This window comes from Schistocerca nitens, chromosome 7, assembly GCF_023898315.1.
Source record: "Schistocerca nitens isolate TAMUIC-IGC-003100 chromosome 7, iqSchNite1.1, whole genome shotgun sequence".
NCBI classification, from domain to species: domain Eukaryota; kingdom Metazoa; phylum Arthropoda; class Insecta; order Orthoptera; family Acrididae; genus Schistocerca; species Schistocerca nitens.
The window spans coordinates 17,225,824-17,245,633 of record NC_064620.1 but is presented as its reverse complement, the minus strand read 5'-3'; the positions used below and the strand labels follow the sequence as shown (position 1 = coordinate 17,245,633).

General features: G+C 44.5%; 1 protein-coding gene across 1 annotated transcript in view; it reads left to right on the top strand.

The window, feature by feature from the left end:
* Positions 1-19,810, top strand: part of LOC126195212 (protein dachsous) — a 317,104-nt gene that overhangs the window by 163,376 nt on the left and 133,918 nt on the right. The window contains exons 10-11 of the mRNA XM_049933731.1: positions 1,649-1,873; positions 13,309-13,518. Of these exons, the coding sequence (XP_049789688.1) occupies positions 1,649-1,873; positions 13,309-13,518 (435 nt within the window). The remainder of the gene's footprint in view (positions 1-1,648; positions 1,874-13,308; positions 13,519-19,810) is intronic.

Here is a 19,810-nt window from a genome sequence, read left to right as displayed (position 1 = left end):
TACGCGAATTTGTCTTTCTGTATTCATTTTATTGCTCTCAATTGGTTTGCATATCAGGGGTCTCCGGATACGCATTATGTAAAATCCATGGAGAAGGAATAAAAACTTTGTGGTTCGCCGATGACAGTGTAATTCTGTCAGAGACAGCAAAGGACTTGCAAGAGCAGTTGAACGGAATGGACAGTGTCTTGAAAGGAGGGTATAAGATGAACGTCAACAAAAGCAAAACGAGGATAATGGAATGTAGTCGAATTAAGTCGGGTGATGCCGAGCAATTAGATTAGGAAATGAGGCACTTAAAGTAGTAAAGGAGTTTTACTATTTGGGGAGGAAAATAACTGATGATGGTCGAAGTAGAGAGGATATAAAATGTAGACTGGAAATGGCAAGGAAAGCGTTTCTGAAGAAGAGAAATTTGTTAACTCGAGTATAGATTTAACTGCCAGGAAGTCGTTTCTGAAAGTATTTGTATGGAGTGTAGCCATGTATGGAAGTGAAACGTGGACGATAAATAGTTTGGACAAGAAGAGAATAGAAGCTTTCGAATTGTGGAGCTCAGAAGAATGCCGAAGATTAGATGGGTGGATGACATAACTACTGAGGAGGTGTTGATTAGAATTGGGGAGAAGAGGAGTTTGTGGCAGAACTTGACTACAAGAAGGGATCGGTTGGTAGGACATGTTCTGAGGCATCAAGGGATCACAAATTCAGCATTGGAGGGCAGCGTGGAGGGTAAAAATCGTAGAGGGAGACCGAGAAATGAATACACTAAGCAGATTCAAAAGGATGTAGGCTGCAGTAGGTACTCTGAGATGAAGGAGCTTGCACAGGATAGAGGAGCATGGAGAGCTGCATCAAACCAGTCTCAGGACTGAAGACCAGAACAACAACAATGTAAAAGTATCGCTTTTCTGGAAATCTGATGGTAAAGAGAGCACTGAATAGAGTCTGAGCCCATTATGAAATAACCTGCTACATTCTGTAAAACAGATCATTTGCCTCCGTTTTCCTTACAATTTTTCACTTCCCTTGCCCACAATGAGCAGAGAAGGAAGGACGGTGTTTTGGATGATAAAGGAAACCAGTTGCCTTTTTTACATTCCAGAGAAAACATCAAAAAATGTCTAAGAAAGGTAGAAAATCCTTAAAGAAAAGCATTGCAGTTTCATTTGAATTGGGAGGACTGCAGTGGAACGAGAATAAGTTTCTAGAGTGCAGGTTAGAGGATACATAGGACCACAGTAGGGGGGTGTAAACAAAGGAGTCAAGTAATGTAGTAATGTTGGAACACAGCAAAGTAATAGGAGGAGGCTGAGATGTGGGCAGGGCCATAGTATGAAGAGGGAAGGAGTAGGAAAAGGTGTAAAGATGTAGGGTAGGTGGGACTCCTGATGTGGGGTACAATAGGAAATTATTTCATAGAATGGTTAAATGTCGAGCCGATGTCACTCTGTCCCAGAAGGAGCCTGTTGAAGTTTTGTTAGAGGAGGGTACGCAGTGTGGTTTGACGGTATAGATGTGGCAGAGAAAACAATACTGTTTCTGCGAGCGACGGTGTTCGATATGGGCGAGGGGTTGGGAACTCGATGAGACGATAAACGTAGAGGAACGATACTTAGGTGAGAGTGCGCGCTCTGGCTTGCCGCAGGGCCGGGACTCCGACGGCGCCGGCGTGTTCTCGGTGGACCCGGTGACGGGCGTGATCCGCACGCGGGCCGTGCTCGACCACGAGGAGCGCGCCATCTACCGGCTGGCCGTGGCCGCCACCGACGGGGGCAAGCCGCCGCGCCAGGCGGTGCGCCTGCTGCGGGTCGAGGTGCTCCACCTCAACGACAACAGGCCCACCTTCACCAGCTCCAGCCTCGTCTTCAGGGTGAGTGGCGTCACCTCTTTACTTCCAAAATCGTGGCACAGAAGCCATGCGTATATAGGGTGGTCCACTTAAACGTTTCAGCGCAAGTGTCTCTGGAACAACAAGAGATATTGAAAAACGACTTTCACGTGCATGAGTCAAAGGCAGGAGCTCGTGAAACTGAATACTGTGAGACATTCTAATATAAGCAAATATTATTTTCAACGCAGACTTTCGTTTTCTTAAATGGACACCCCGTATTATTTCTTATTCAGTCAATAACATGAAAAATCACAAAAAGAATGGTGTTGGTTGCATCGCAATACGTCAATTAGATCCTAAGAAATTGCAGGTTGAAGTTGACGCTTGAAATAAACGTAAGGAGTCGCTATTGCACATTCTGAGATGCATGCGTGAACCGCACGTTGCTCGTAATCGCGATGTGATTGACGTACTACGATGCAACCAACACTGTACTTATTGTTATTTACTCTCTTATTAAGTTGGCTCGAAACAATACAGCTGTCCAGTCACACAACTACGTACAACTACCATTTATCCCTCTGTTAGATCTTTGGTCGGCAATTACATTTGTTTACCCTGGCTGGTGACATTCGGTTTTTCGATACTGTTGCGTCCATTCTCGTACGGTAGTAAACATCAATACAGCACGAACGAGTAAATCGTTTTCTTATTTTTCATTGTGTCTGGACATCTGTATTGTTTCCAGTTTACATCATAAATAGTAACAGTAGCTCTAAGTACAGCGTTTGTTGCATCGTAGTAAGTCAGTCACATCGCGAGGGTTCGCACTTGCACCTCGGGATGTGCAATAGCGGCACGTTTCGTTTATTTCAAGCGTCAAATTCGCTTTGCAGTTTCTCAGCATGTAATTGACGTATTGCAATGCAACCAACGCCATTATTTTTGTAATTTCTCATATTACTGATTGCGTAAGAAATAATGTGGCATGCCCTCATAAAAAAGTAAGTGTGCGTTGAAAATAATATTTGCTTGCGTTTTACAGTGTTTCATAGCGTCTCTGCCCTACATTCATACCCGCAAAAGTCGTTTTTCAATATCTGTTGTTGTTCCAGGGATATTTGGGCTGAAACTTTTAGTTGGTCCACCCTGTATATGCATTTGCAATTCAGTACGTGGTGGGACATCCTCTTGTTCGGATGCAGTTTTGAATAGTGCAAAGACATCATCAAGCCAGTCCTGGACGAAACTCTCCCACTCTTCAGTAGCGAGTCTTCGCAATTCGCACAAAGTACGTGCTCACTGTCGACATCCAAACACACCTCGCTAAAATCGACCTCATTCGTGTTCGGTTGGGTTAACGTCCAGGGAATAGGCACAACAGCCCATCCTCGTGATCCTGGCGTGACGAACGAACGTGTTCAGGAAAACAGCACGGTGATCACGCGAGTTGTCATCCATCAAGATGAAATTGCCACCAAAGTGTTGGCAACACAGTCCCACTGTTGGTTCCAGAATCTCGTCCCCGCACCATAGAGTAGTGTGATTTCTGCGAGACGCTCGACAGGTACACGGTGGCCCATGAAATGACGCCCCAGAATATCTGCCCACACGACTTTGTTTGCACATGTGGGGCAGCGTCGGAGCCATTCCAAACACGTTGTCCGCGATTATCAGGACAAAAACAGATCCGAGTGTCAAAACTGTTAAGGCTTTTGTTGCCACTTATTGACAAATTGCCTGTTGACTTCTGTCTCGTATCCTTCGGCCGAAGTTTGTTTCGTTATTTTTCTGACATTTCGCCAGCAGGAGTAAAAAATGTGTGTGACATCTTATTGGACTTAACTGCTAAGGTCATCAGTCCCTAAGCTTACACACAACGTAACCTAAATTATCCTAAGGACAAACACACACACCCATGCCTGAGGGAGGACTCGAACGTCCGCCGGGACCAGACGCACAGTCCATGACTAGCACCAGTAGCTGGCATTGTTAAAGCTTCACCCACCATTACTGGTGGTCCACCAGTCTGTCTGAAAACATAGTGACGTGGTGTGGTCGTAACAAGCAGACATTTCACACGTGTGTTGCGTATATACACTTCAGTCACATTTCGAGAATTTTCTTTCCATCTTTCTGCAGTTTTGTCCCTTACGCAAAAGATGTGGCAAGGTCGTGACTATAATGAGGATCGCTACATTTAGGCTACTTAGCTACTGGTAATGTGCATTGAATTTTTTTGTGGACGCTATAATACTTTTTATTTATCACAGCTATCCTCGTGAGATATTATCACAAGCATTTTAAAATTATGGTACACAAATGAAATATAATAAAATACACCCTCCCACACCTTTCTACACAAACATTCACCCTCAGACTGACGCCATCCCTTCGCGTCGTGACCTTCTGGAGTCTCTCTTCTCAAAACAGGCAATCAGAGGACAGAAAACGCAACGGTTCCTTATAAGGGCATGCGCTAGACAGCCAATGGCAGACGATAAAACGTCTTTCTCAGTCGTTCCACGTGATGGAGCACTTACCCCTCTAGTAATCGCTACACAATACGTGTCGCCAAGTTGAGTTCATCCCATGTTGCATAACATTACAGCTTCCACACACTGCATTGTTTGCCTGGAATAACTGTGTCCCAATAACGCAAACTCATGTTTGACATTGACGGATCTGAGTATAGGCTCAGTTAGCCAAAAACATTACAAACGGTATGCATCTTAACTCAGAAACTAAGATGAATCTACATGTAACATTGGGAAACACTATCAAATGGAGCGATCATGTCGGTAGTAGCGGAGGCGAATGGCAGACAGTTTATTGAGAAACCTATGGGGAAGTGTAGCAGATCTATTGAGGACATCACGTACAAAACGCTTGGGCGACAACAGTTCTTGAAACTGACAAATCTTCCAATCAGTAAAGATCTCGGCAGAAACAAACACTAAACGAGAAACATTCAAGGGAAGGTGCGCGTTTACAGTTTCTAGTTCACAGTGTTTCGTTTTAGGCGAAGGATTAATGAGCTCCTGAGAGTGCTGGTGAGCTGCAAGAGTGAGGCACGCACAGCTTTCACTGTGGGTTGGTCTTTTTCGACGTATACTGCAGAACAGACATGTAAGTACGCTTCGAACAACGTTGCACCAAGGGACGGTGGAAGTGAAGGCGCCATCAGAAAAGACTAAAGATCGGATTCTGGAGGGATTAAGGACTGCGTGGGGTACCTCTGCGTTGTTTCCAGATGGAGTGGACCTAAGTTTGTTGTATTTTATTGGTCATGTTATTTTCGATGTGTTGTTGATACTGACGCCCTTGTGTATATGGTTTATATGGGGTTAGTATAGTTGCAGTTACATGAAGCAGATAGAATAGAGCCATACCCATGGTGCCATATATTATTTCAATCTGGTGATGTTCTAATCTTGAGAAATTTGCTCTATTTTATTAACATCTCTTTATAGTACGCCAATTAGATATAGTGCAAAAAGCACGACTACATAGCATTCTTTACAATATTTCGTTAGCTGGAGACCCTGTTTGCTAAAGTCGACTTTTGCCCCAGTTTATCAACTATAAGCCATCTATTCTGCCATAGGACGTTCGACAACATCAAATAATTGTAGTAATACAATTCGTAAGTTGCCTTTCGCATAAACGAGTTTCATGCGGTAGCAGACTGTGAGTCTTACTGTCTTGTTATTTAGTTGCCTGAACACAAAACAGACCTCTACACTACTACACTACACTATGTACGTTTGAGGCCTGTGATAAAACAATCGACATTGTTTCGAAGGAGAAGAAGAAAAACACACGCCGGGTTAAAGAACACGCGCAATGAAAACATGGAGGAGACCTGAGCTGTACTAGGACACCAGAAAAAAATTGTGAACTAGTTCTTCAAGCTCAGACCAAGTTACATCAAAACGATACACCCAGAAATGGCATTTGGGAATACTGAATATGACTAGGGGAATGTATCGGCACTCATCTTGTCTGATCAGCAGGAAAACGTGAAACTTATGTCTGCTACGTGTCCTCTGACAGGGTATTGGAAGTAATTATCCGCTTTAATATAAGGTAATACGTCAACTACTTTTGTTTGCAGTGCAGAAAGTACAGTCTAGTAACTTGTCATAAAGCCAAGAACGCAGAAATACCTCAGACAAGTGACGTATACACGTTGCTGAGGTTCTGATAATATAAGTATCGTAATAGCTGGTGCATGTTCAGTATTGTACGTACAACTGTTTTTCACAAACGCTTTCAAGCCTAGCCTATGGTAAAAGGAACTGGGTAAAGAAACAAACTGTCGGAAAACCATAAAGTGCGTCCTCTCTCGGATGATAACGTAGTCAGAGATGCGCTATCCTGCGGCGTCTCCACACTCAAAATTACCCTTGGATTAAGCAATCAGAGAACAAAGAAGTGAGAAGATTCACATCTCTTCACCAAAATATCGGCATGTTTCGCCGTTAGTTATAATACTCCAAGCACAACTTTTTACGCAATTAAGAACAGTACAATGGATCGCGCAACGCATTGTCTGCGTAGAAACCGAGTGGAAGGAGCGTAAAAACAAAAATTAAGGGCGCTGAACGGCGGATGCTTCGCAAATTCCACAGGCCATAACTGTCGTAGCGACAACGCGACAGAGATATATACACGCACGGCGGGCCAGGGGGGGGGGGGGGGGAAGAAGGTAACAAGAACAGGAGGCGGGAAAAGGGCGCGAGTTTAGGTCGGAGACAGCTCGCCGAGCGGTCTTGCGCCGTGCACAGTTCCGAGAGGAGCGAGAACAAAGACAGCTGCCGAAGCGACACGCCACGCGCTGCCGCCACAACTATCGGAATCCGCCGCTAATTGAGAGTGGCACCGCCTTGCGTCAGAGATATTTACAATCATCTGCGGCGCTGACGCTCAAACTGCTGCACTCACTCACACCTTGCGGGACGCAAACGCGGGAGCCCACACTCGCAACGATATCTGCGTTTTGCACGAAGCAGTACCCTCTGCAAAAGTCATGCAGTTGCATAAACACCCTTACTACAGAATCTCACGGGTGAGACGAAGTGAAAAATAACGTTTAATCTTCTGTCTCTCTGTCTCTCTCTCTCTCTCTCTCTCTCTCCCTCTCTCCCCCTCTCTCTCTCCCTCCCTCCCTCCATTGTAAATAAGGGTGTGCGCTGTATCCTAAATTAGTTCTGGTGAATGCCGAGACAATACCGCCAAAAAGACTGTGGTACATTTCCTTATTTATCCTGGTCGGCGATAAGTAGCGTTCCGTACCCAATGCTTCAACAGAACCGTAAACACCAAACTTGCATCGTCTCTTCGATTTCGCTAGCTCGGAACAGTTCCCGACAAGTGTTTCGACAATCAGGCCTTTCAGCCGTTTAACCTCAGAAGCAGATTGGAAGCATTCTTGTTCGTCATTTCGGTCTCCCGCATATAACCCTCCTCTGGAAAGTGCCGCTTTCTGCGAGGACTTTTATTTTCAGCAGGTACTTTAAAACGCTTCCCGTCATGGGCAAGTCACCAGGGGCTGAGCCGGTCTCGTAACCTCTGGCCACATCCCACTTTAAGAGCTACGTCGGCATTAATTCGCTGCCTGCGAATTTCTTGGTATCAGCTGTATTAGGTATAGATCTCCTATCGAATACTGACGTTTGAAAATTTGTGCCGCGCCGGGGCTTGAACCTAGATTTCCCGTTTATCTCCAAGGATCGCCTTAACCACTTCGGCTATCCGTGCACGTTCCCCAGTCCGACCGAAACTTCTACATGACACTGTCTACGTCCGTATAGCGTAAATCAAATGGTTCAAATGGCTCTGAGCACTATGGGACTTAACGTCTATGGTCATCAGTCCCCTAGAACTTAGAACTACTTAAACCTAACTAACCTAAGGACAGCACACAACACCCAGCCATCACGAGGCAGAGAAAATCTCTGACCCCGCCGGGAATCGAACCCGGGAACCCGGGCGTGGGAAGCGAGAACGCTACCGCACGACCACGAGATGCGGGTTAGCGTAAATCAAGTGGACTACTTTAGCAGAAGTGGCTCTGGCAACCGCTCCCGATAAGGTGGAAATCGTGGATCGAGCCCCCGTGTGGCAAAGATTTGGGTTGCAGATCTGTACCTAATACAGCTGATGTCAGGGAATTTAGAGGAAGCGAATTAATTTGGAAGTATTTCGTACAACTGTGTCTGTTCTTTCAGACATGCACTTTAGGAGGATCAAGGAAAGACAAAGCAAGTAACTCCAGGCTGGACAAAGCCAAAATTCGCAGAATGCTGGAAACCACCTCTGGAAGTCCCTAACAGCCGCCATGGCTGGAAGTGGTGTGTTACAGCGTGACACCAAAACAGTGAGATATAGCATACCAGTCTCTCATCTACTTATAAAAGATATTTATGATTGTTATGAAGCTGTAGCAACCGTTTTCTTTTCTAAGTACAGAACTTCTTTACTGAGTCCTCCTTGCCTTTAGCTCTCTGAAGCGTTTACGCACGTGTATCTTTAAAGCAGACAGTCGTGTCTCGGCGTCCCGAGGTATCGCTCTCCTAGTCGACTGGTGGGAGAGCAGCGCTCGGTCGCGCTCAGCGCCTCCTCCCCCTCTCCCTCTGCGCCTGACCGTGTGCTGCCGTTTGGTGAGGACGCCCTTTCCGGGATATTTCACAGTGAGCACCGCGGCCTGCCGGCGACAATGGCTCTGCCTGCCCACGTGTAGTGTAGCGTGCACGCACCGGCCGTTTGCCGCCTATCACGGGATGGAGCTCTCAGCGCCATTGTCGGTCCGCTTCTATACAATTCTAATATGGTTTTTACTGCCAGCTGTTTGCATGCAGCTGCTGTGGCAGGAAGACAAAAACCTCGTACTGTCGGGGCGGTACTTGTGTTTGTTACGACATTACACGTATCCGCACCTCCACCTCTTGCCTGCCTGCCCTCCGACGGGGAAGACGCGGCATTTGTCTAGCGTTGGAGAAGGCTGATTGTACGTACCATTTGGTGCATACAGATTTCATGAAACCACTTGACAGATTCTACTATCGATATTGGTTTGGACAAGCTCTCATACTCGTCCACTAATTAAATAAAATTATGCTAGAATGAGAAGTTTATAAACATCAGTTGTAACGAAACACAGTTCTCAAATATGGGGATAAGGAAATAACAAATACGAAAGAAAAGCCAACAGCAGTTTCTAACTTCTGCAACACGCTGATCGTCTAACAACGAAATCGGAGTAGCAGCCTCAATGAGACTTTGAGTCCCATGCTGTTTTGGCGCAACCATCGGCCAAGAAATATGTAGGCCGTTGCAAAGTCTTTGCATCAAACGCTTAGCAGCCGTAGGACACCTCTCGGCGACGCTAGGCGTCCTTCAGTATTCGCCGGACCTGAGGGGGACAAACCAGATTTCACCAAACTAGCAGGAAGTAATAACCAATAAACTGATAGTGGTTTTGAATAAAAAAGCGGAGAGAGATATTTTTAGGGAGGGAATGAGGAACTTTTATTTGCCTGTGCCTATCCCTTTTCATACGGAGCACGTGACTGAACTGCAGGCAACACACAGGTCACGCACCTCTTTTCAGAAGCATACGAAATACAAAACAATGCCTAGTGTTGCTGGAGAGCGGCAGCGAATATTTTCTCTGTAAAAAATTTTTTTCCCATGGCGTGATCTCTCACTCCTAGACTTTTAATGGAAACACTTTGAAATACCATTTATATGGCTTTTTGATAATAGTTACGTCTATGGAAACTAGTATGGCCAATAAACAATATATGTGAGTATTGACGGGAACACACTTTATAATGAAAAATAGTGTGCTGACTGGTTCTCTCAAGCAATGTAATGCCAAATATGAACAAAGCATTTTGCTTTTGTACAACTTAGCAACACGCTGCTTTCACGCAGATTTCGCTATCGCTGTGAAGCAGCAAGAAAAGAACCCGGATGGCGAAGATGGAAGTACGTTTTCTCGCCTGCAGCGTCTTCGAGCAACGAGGGAAAAACCTGTTTTTGCTTCAAAATGTGCAGAAGGGAGAATTAATAGCGAAGTGCGTCTTGTGTAACAGTCTCTAAAACGGCAGTGCACTTAAGAGAGAAACGAAGCAATAAAGGGCCCCAAAGAAACATTTTTACGTAAAACACACAACGACAATAACAAGTTTAATTAAGTTCGGGGAGTATGTCATGCAATAGCAATTAGTAATTTAATTGAAGTTTTGCGATGATAACAGAATAGTTATAGCTGTGGTAGGATATCATATCGTGATCATCACAACCGAAGTTTTCAGAAAGTATTCCAGTATATTTATTTTTTCGTTATTTCCTAAGCGTACTTGCAAATTTTGTATGTGAACATGCACTACAATTAGTTTTATGAGTTCTTTTATGACTAGAGCATAGGTGGAAGCTGTTTATGATTGCAGTAGCGTACTGGTGGAAACTGTAGTCTGTCTGTAAACTCAAGAGCGAGCAGCGCTTTTGGTAAGGGAAGTGGCCTTTCCCGGAAGAACCCTGCCACCGGCCTACAAGGGCACCAAAAATCTGTTGCCGGTTACCTGTCTAGCGGTGTAAATCGGCGTGCAGTGATATAAGTCGTTTCTGTTCGTGGGATCTTAGCTGCCAGTGTCGGTGAGTTAACTTTGGATACTCACTGATACACTTCGATGTCCGGAAGTGGTGGATAATCGTCTAGCATTGCAAGAAAATGTAATTTCGGGAGGAAACCCATCGTCATAGACAGTTTCAAAATCACGTAAAACCTTTGATGCTTATGGAACACTAAATCTGTATCTCGGTCACTATTCACCTGACTCTAAGACATATTGCTTAAAACACGTGCGCAATAGCTATTCTAAACACTGCTGAAATTTCCTTCGAAACATGTACACCGATTCTGGACTTCTAAGCAAAAAGCTTGACATTCGAGGTGCGTTCAAATATTCATTTTTATTTTTTGGTAAGAACTTTATTTGTTAATCTACAGCAATGTTATCCTCTTCAAAATATTCCCCAGTACATACTTACCAGTGCTTTTTCCAATTCCCGAAACACTTTAGGAGCTGTTTCTTCGGGACAGTTTATAGGTCTCTTAACTGTGCATTTTTAATCTCATCCATGCTTGTAAAACCGCTGTCCTTTAAGGCCTGCTTTGAAATGTTTATACCACTTGTCTGCCCTTGGTTTACTCAAAACAGGCTCACCAAAAGCAATATTTACCATTTCTAAAAATTTCATACACATTATTCCATTCTCATAACCGAGTTTAATACAGATTCTCTAATTTCTTTTTATACAAAACAAATAGTCGTTGATGCTACCAAAACGCATCTAACCTTTCTGACAGCTGACAACAGGGTAAATACCCAATATGCATAACATTGAAGACATACTTTTGAGGCATGTTTATGAAGACTGTGGCAAAAAAGTAGGGCAAATCGGACTAATACAAGAAACAAAATTATAAATTTCTGCTTACTTTTTAAACACTCTTCGTGTTGCAAGAATTGTTAAGTTTCAGTGCAGTCGTTCAAAGAAAACTTCTGCCTTTTAGTAGAAACACAAAATAAGAACAAGCCTTAAATTCTACAGACTGATTGCATTATATGGCTTTCGTTTTACGAATAGCAATACAGGAGCATACATTCACATGAACAGGCATTTGGTTGTATGTTTGTAGTCGAGTCTTGACTTCCGTTCTTATGTTAATATTATTTACTGTATAATGTTGTGTTTCGGAAGAAAGTACCTTTTTTTTGTATTCCTTACGCTCTTAATGCATTTGTCTAAAAATAAACGCAGCCGAGACGTATCTGTACACTGCGTCGCCACAGATTTAAAGCGCGCGCCGCAGCAGAGCCGGTACTACGTTGTGAAACAGCCTGTAGAAGCGCCTTGTGACGTAACTGGGATGGTAGAGTGGGGACTCGCTCGCTCGCTCTTCAGTTTACTGACAGACTATACGAGGTGTATTTTTTTCTTAACTCGATTGTTCAGAACCTCTTCTTGCTGGGTTCCTAACAGCCTGGACATCTGTAAGTGTTTCAGTTCCACACTCACAGTAGTATGTCTCACGAAGTCCAATGCCATACAGGTGACTTGAAAAATTCCTGCTTTTCAGCTTGATCCTTTTTTAAGCTGTAGATGATTTTCTGATATAGCAGATGTTCTGAAACTAGGGTTTTGATGCGGTATTGCCTTCAGGTGTCTACATCTACATCTACATTTATACTCCGCAAGCCACCCAACGGTGTGTGGCGGAGGGCACTTTACGTGCCACTATGACAGTGGTACGTAAAGTGCCCTCCCTTTTCTGTTCCAGTCGCGTATGGTTCGCGGGAAGAACGACTGTCTGAAAGCCTCCGTGCGCGCTCGAATCTCTCTAATTTTACATTCGTGATCTGCTCGGGAGGTATAAGTAGGGGGAAGCAATATATTCGATACCTCATCCAGAAATGCACCCTCTCGAAAGCTGGCGAGCAAGCTAGAGCGCGATGCAGAGCGCCTCTCTTTCAGAGTCTGCCACTCGAGTTTGCTAAACATCTCCGTAACGCTATCACGGTTACCAAATAACACTGTGACGAAACGCGCCGCTCTTCTTCGGATCTTCTCTATCTCCTCCGTCAACCCGATCTGGTACGGATCCCACACTGATGAGCAATGCTCAAGTGTAGGTCGAAAGAGTGTTTTGTAAGCCACCTCCTTTGTTGATGCACTACATTTTGTAAGGACTCTCCCAATGAATCTCAACCTGGTACCCGCCTTACCAACAATTAATTTTATATGATCATTCCACTTCAAATCGTTCCGCACGCATACTCCCAGATATTTTACAGAAGTAACTGCTACTAGTGTTTGTTCCGCTATCATATAATCATACAATAATGGATCCTTCTTTCTATGTATTCGCAATACATTACATTTGTCTATGTTAAGGGTCAGTTGCCACTCCCTGCACCAAGTGCCTATCCGCTGCAGATCTTCCTGCATTTGGCTACAATTTTATAACGCTGCAACTTCTCTGTATACTGCAACATCATCCGCGAAAAGCCGTATGGAACTTCCGACACTATCTACTAGGTCATTTATATATATTGTGAAAAGCAATGGTCCCATAACACTCCCCTGTGGCACGCCAGAGGTTACTTTAACGTCTGTAGACGTCTCTCCATTGATAACAACATGCTGTGTTCTGTTTGCTAAAAAGTCTTCAGCCACACAGCTGGTCTGATATTCCGTGCGTGCCTTTTAATTAGCCCGACAAATTTCAGGGTGAAACCGTGTGAGCTGTTGTCGGCCCCCCCGCCGGAGGTTCGAGTCCTCCCTCGGGCATTGGTGTGTGTGTGTGTTGTTGGTAGCATAAGGTGGTTTAAGTAGTGAGTAAGTCTGGGACCGGTGACCTCAGCAGTGTGGAACTTGTGAACGTGTTTGGTGTGTTGCAGGTGCGGGAGGACGTGCCGGTGGGCCACGTGGTGGGCACGGTGGCGGCGGCGGACGGGCAGCCTGCGGGCCCCCACGTGACGTACACGCTGAGCCAGGGCCCGGCCGGCGCGCCCGGCGAGGGCGGCTGCTTCGACATGGACCGCGCCACCGGCGCGCTCATAGTCGCCCGCCAGCTCGACCGCGAGGCACAGGCCGAGTACCGGCTGGAGGTGAGCCCCTCTCCCGTCTGCTAGTACCCGTCCTGCAGGCTGAAGCCTTACCACCCATCGGCGGACGTTCGAGTCCTCCATCGGGCATGGGTGTGTGTGTTTGTCCTTAGGATAATTGAGGTTAATCAGTGTGTAAGCTTACGGACTGATGACCTTAGCAGTTAAGTCCCATAAGATTTCATACACACACACACATCCATCGTACACTTCACTGATACTTCAAACTCCACGTAAATAATCTCACTTTCTGTTGTGACCTCTCAATCAACACTGAAACTCGCGAGGAGCAATTACAGAGAAAACTAACCCTTCATTATTATACTCTCTACAACATTACTCACGGTGCAATCCACTTAACTGAAACACAAAATACACTTGGTCAAAAACTAGCTTGCAATTCCCACCTGTCCAAAAGAAAGGCCACCATGACAGTTGGCTAAAGATGGTGACCAAGTCGAGCGATTCTCATCTGCTCTATCATCACCTTTGTAACTGTCTTTCCATGTTTTCGCACTCCTTTCAAATCGTCGAACTCCGCCTCGTTTCTGCTTTTGTCTCATATGTTGCCTGTTGCAGCTCATAAAGTTCCCATCTTCTCTCAAACACGTACAACACTTTTCTGTAATCTAGGCCTGCATTGCACGTGAACCTCATCCTGGTGCATCCCCCGACCTCGAAAACCCTGGCTCGCTGCCTCCTTTCTGCTAGCTTATTCCACCTTTTAAGAACCTTCGACATCGCAGCGCGTCAGCAATCGCTGGTTAATATCTTAAAAAACTAAAAACCCGCCTCGATTGCGAAAAAAAGCACCTAGTGTTAACCTAGGTTTCGCCGTAGATAACTACACCTTCTTCAGAACAACAATAAAATCCACAAGTGCCTAAGAAGACCTTTGCCAATGATTAAAAGAACACCATCAAGTTAAGTAGTGGTTTTGACTTTGTACATATGTATTGTTTGTGTTCCCCTTTTTTTCTCGTTTGTAAATGTATAGCTATGGTGTTCTTTTAATCATTGACAAAGGTCTTCTTAGGCACTTGTGGATTTTATTGTTGTTCTGAAGAAGGTGTAGTTATCCACGCCGAAACCTAGGTTAACACTAGGTGCTTTTTTCGCAGTCGAGGCGGGTTTTTAGTTTCTTAAGTTATTCCACCTTCCTTTCATCTCCAAATTCTGTACCTCAGTTTCCAGAGCAATTGTAAGTACCTGTCTCTATGGCACCATGTGTCCCACCTGTCGCATCCCAGATGAACGCTCCAACCCAATCTCCTCTCGTCTAATTGAATTCCCTCCTATCCTCTAGTTTCTTCATCCCGACTACCAGCTCCTGGCCCAATGTACGTGATACATCGTTTTTCATATTACATTCTCTCCAAAATCCTCCACATCCAAGTATCTTACTCACTGTTACCAGAAGCCATTACCGCTATCATCTTCACAGAGCAAAAAAATTTGCATCACCGTCGAGATGTGATTAAGATCACGTTTTACACTGATGTTTTTTGGTAAGGCTGAAGAGTGCAAATCTGGCCGCTACCAGCCCGTCCTCTACGAGGGGAATTTGGATAACAGATAAATAGTAGTGATGCATGCAGCGCACGGTAAAAGCACTCCTTCTTCAGACCACAAGTGGCCCATCGGGATCATCCGACCGCCGTGCCATCCTCAGCTAAGGATGCAGATAGGAGGGGCGTGTGGTCAGCACACCGCTCTCCCGGTCGTTACAATGGTATTCTTTGAGAGTGCACGGCAAAAATGGTTATAAAATGGGAAATAGTGTGTAAATTTATAAAACCGATAGAAAACTGCGAAGGCTACCTAAAAGGCGAGCTTGATAATTTTTTAATATCCTTAAGAAATGTGTGCGAACTAATTACTTAAACAAATGCTGCATTGTAATGAATATGTCATCGTAAATGTAAATTTATGCTTTACTGGGATGTGGACCCTGTGTCATTGGTATCATATCAAGCCAGTACCTATCACTGACTTCATTCCCATTGATTCCATTAAGTTCAGTGTCTTTCATTTAACTGACGGAAACAGTACTGCAGTTGGAATTACAGACGTCTAGGACAGTTAAGGCAATAAATGTTATTCAGCAATTGTAAATAGCTGAAAGAAACTATTAAGAACAAACTACTAAATTTGGAAGGATACGCAAGAAAAGCAAGAAACAAATGACAGTGGAAGTGGATGAAAGAACTCGGGAGAAGAAAAGAAAGAATTAGAAATGAAGTTGGAATGTTACTGTCGTTGTTAATGCGGATTTTGTGTACAGCGTGATTTTCGTAAATGGAGACAAACTTCAGGAAACGATCTCTGAGAAGATAAGGACAAAGGTCATAAGTAAGGAAATGCACTGCAAGGGAGATACGCCCACTTGAAGATGGAGATTAAAGGTGCTGAACCCCAGTATGAGCACGACGCAAGCGACCCGCCAGCACAGAGTAAGGCAGACGACCGGTCGAACGTTCTCGACGACAACTGCCGCTTAGAACGCCTGCTGGCCTTATTGCCTAAGGACCTTCATACGCGGAGGCGATTTCTTCGCTGGTTTGCCGCTGATTTGTCAGTGGTTCGTCGCACGGGTCACCATGGTGCTGGGATTTCTGTCATCCACCCTATTCACAGGTGGGACCACCTTAACGATAGGCGCTACCGTCAACCTCCGTGTGGGTAGCGCAGACAATGCGAACCGTCAGTGCTGGTTCTGCCTCAATATGCGGGCGAGAGATAGTGGCCACCACCTCCTGAGTGCGGAGCTCAAACCCTATTACAGGCAGAACATTCCCACTTGTCTTGTGTGTTCTCAAGTGCGCTATCATTCAAATATACACTCTCAAAGACCTTTTATCTCCATTTTCAAGTTTGTGTACCTGCCTTGGAACATATTTCCGGCCATATACCCATATGACCTTTTCTGCTTCGGTGGTTTCCTCTGGTATGCTCCCATTTAACAGTGTCAGCCTTATGGTTTGAGTAATAACAAAAAGTAAATGTAATAATAATATTAAATCTCATGCCAATGAAGATAAAAAAGACAGTAACGATATGCTAGGACAGCAGCAAAAATGGGGAAAATACTCGATGCAGGCGAGACAGGAGGACTCAGAATTCTGAGTGAAGAGGGAAGAAAGAAAACTGATTCATTTGTACAACGTTTTTAATTCGCCTCTTGAACTATAGAAACATTTAAAGAAATCGGTGAATACTTGTACAGTTTTCTATCGGTTGTAGTTACTGCAACATACTCGTACTTTCGTGTAGTACCTTTGTTAAATAACTGTGGAATCGTCAGTTTTTAAAAACGTTGAAGTTCTTATCTAATTTAGTCTGGTGCACCACCTTATTTCTAAATAAGAGGGCTTTTTCTTGAGGCCGATCGATGGCGAAATTAAAACCATAGTGAAAATCCGACGAAGCTTTACACAGATGTGTTGCGCAGTGCCTCTAGTATGCCCGTCGCTCTCGCAGTGAGCACGTAAAGATGCGTGGATCAGCAGAGGCTGTCGCCAAGTGAGTAGCGCGTGCTGTCATTCGATTTCTTTACGCTGAGAGGTTCCGTCTGATTTGATGCAGCCCACGTAACGTAACCTGTCACGCGGCGCAGGAACTTTGAAGCAGAACGTACAGGCGTTTGTGATGCAGGCCGCCAGGGGTGGTAGCGAGTGTCAGCCGATGATCGTGTTCAGAGAGTGTCGGATCAGGCGATTCGAAAAATTCGTCTACGAAGGGTAATTCTGAACAAGCGAAGTGCAGCTGCAACAAAGACGCTTCTGCAGCGTTTTCGGTGGTAAGTGTGTGTGATCACCCACCATACAGCCAGAATTGGGCTCCTTCTGATTTTCATCTCTTTGCTCACATGAGCTGCTGGCTATGATGTCAGCAATTTGGCACGGTCAATGGACTGCAGCCTAAAGCAGAGAATTGGCAGAAAACCCAGGCGGCTGCCTTCTATGACAAAGGTATGGCGAAGTTGGTACCACGCTACGATAAATATCTAAATCGGAGCAGCGGCTGTATAGAGAAACAGCAGGAATCTGTAGGTAAATGTTGCAAATAAAACACTTTGGATTATCACTGTGGTTTCCATTTTCCGACCGATTAAACCTTGAAAGAAAATGTACTTTCTCTTTAATTAACACTTTTTACTTCTTGCCTGTTGAATCTGTTTGTATTCCTGCTCTCTTTTAATCTAAAGTTAATGCATCTGAGATCACTTGAAATTATAAGTTATTTAAGACTGCCATCTTTTACAAGCAGTTCTCAGGCTTAATTCCAATTAGTCGTTGTTAGGTTCATTTCCTGCTTGGCTTCGCCGAGAAGAATGTATCCTCGACAAATTCTACTAGTGTTTGATTTTTGTCATTTCTAATGGTTCAAATGGCTCTGAGCACTATGGGACTTGACAGCTATGGTCATCAGTCCCCTAGAACTTAGAACTACTTAAACCTAACTAACCTAAGGACATCACACAACACCGTCATTACGAAGCAGAGAAAATCCCTGACCTCGCCGGGAATCGAACCCGGGAACCCGGCGTGGGAAGCGAGAACGCTACCGCACGACCACGAGCTGCGGACTGTCATTTCTAGTCTCACACTCAGAATTCGTCTCTCAAAGATCGTTCATGATTAAAATACCTTCATTTACGTCTTCTAGTTTGAGATTCTGGCATTTATCTGCTCCTGTAACGCCTCGTAGAGATCTGTCTTCTCATCAGAATGTCACCACGTTGGTGTACAGATCTGGACTGTATTCTATAGAATATTTTATTTTTTATTTTTTAAAGTCTGGCTACTCCGTTTGAGATTCCTTCAATTTCTGTAATATTGTTTGCAATGACCCATTAAAAAAAATTGTTGACCACATCTTCAAACTCCGTTTTATCCATCTTATGTTACTTAACTTTTCTTCCAATTCCACTAACCTGTGTTCGGGTTCTACAGTTCCACCGTTTATTGTGACTCGATAAAAAAGAGTAAAGACGGTTGAGTTTGTAAGCTTCATGTTATTGCTTTCGTTGGAATTCTGATAGACTGCCTTTCTTTCGTAAGTGCCTACCACTTCTCCAATTTTGTAAACATCTGCGATTCATGCATAGCGTATGTGTTGACATGCATAAGGAGACAGTGGTATCTTCTTCATTAATCTTCAGCGGCGTAATGCATGTTATCGCTCTTCATCGTCTCAGCTTCTCTTGTACTATAATCAAGTCCGTGGAAGGCGACTGATGGTCTCTTTTTGCATTCCTGTGCTTTTGTGCCAACATGCAAAGCAACACACACTCCTGCACGGAATTCCAGCGTGAGCCTACCTGGAAAATTATCGCTTCCTGTGACAGATTTCCTTTGGCCTGTCATTCGTGCCACGGCGGCTTCATATGCGAGGCGTTGTCCATGTACTGCTTGCGATTCAGCACGGCGCAAGGTTGCATTCCTCGGAGTCATTGTCTTCAAGGACTAACGCAGTATTCGTGGTGAAAGTTCTCAATCGAAATATTTTTTTTCTTCTTAGTTTACTGGCTAACTAACGAGGGTCTCTGCAACTGCTCCCAGCGGTACTTTTCCTTCGCCATGAATGAATGCTGTATGCGAAGAATAGCTTATCTGTTGATCACTGTGGCAAGTGCGTGTAGTAGAATGTGTGTTTTGTTTATGTTGTCGAAGAGAGAGGGCGGTTATAATGCCGACACATAGCCAACAGCAATGTTACAGCACAGAGAGCTGCCGCCGAACATAATTTCCTCTCCCGACGAAACGACTCGCAACCCTTCAACTTATGAGGCACTGCAGGCAGGTCCAGATACTGGTGTAGAAGCTGGCGGCCAGAAACTCTACCTCATTAGCTCTCCTGTCTTTATGAGTCAAATCTCCGTGCTGGAAATGCTTACACCGCCAGAATCCGAAGCTGGTCTTTCCATTCTTGGATTCTGTTTTATTTATAGAGTGAGAAGAAAACAACCTATAACAAAAAAATACTTATTCTAACTAAGGACAAAATAAATACTACATATCTGAAACAAATGCAGACCAGAACTTGTCAAGTACTTGGGCAACAGCATTTGTTAAGTCCTCCATGGTACACGTGACTGAGCTGAAGTCTGTTCAACTTCATATTCACGAATCACAGATTCCACATCGAGACCCATCTCTGGAGATTTTTTTTCTTGTAACACGTAACGAATTCGATTGAGTGATTCCCAGGTAGTCCATTTTTCTGCGTGGTCATGAGCGTCCTTCCATATTTCCAGGTAGTATATCCCACATCATCACTTCGGAGTCTTATT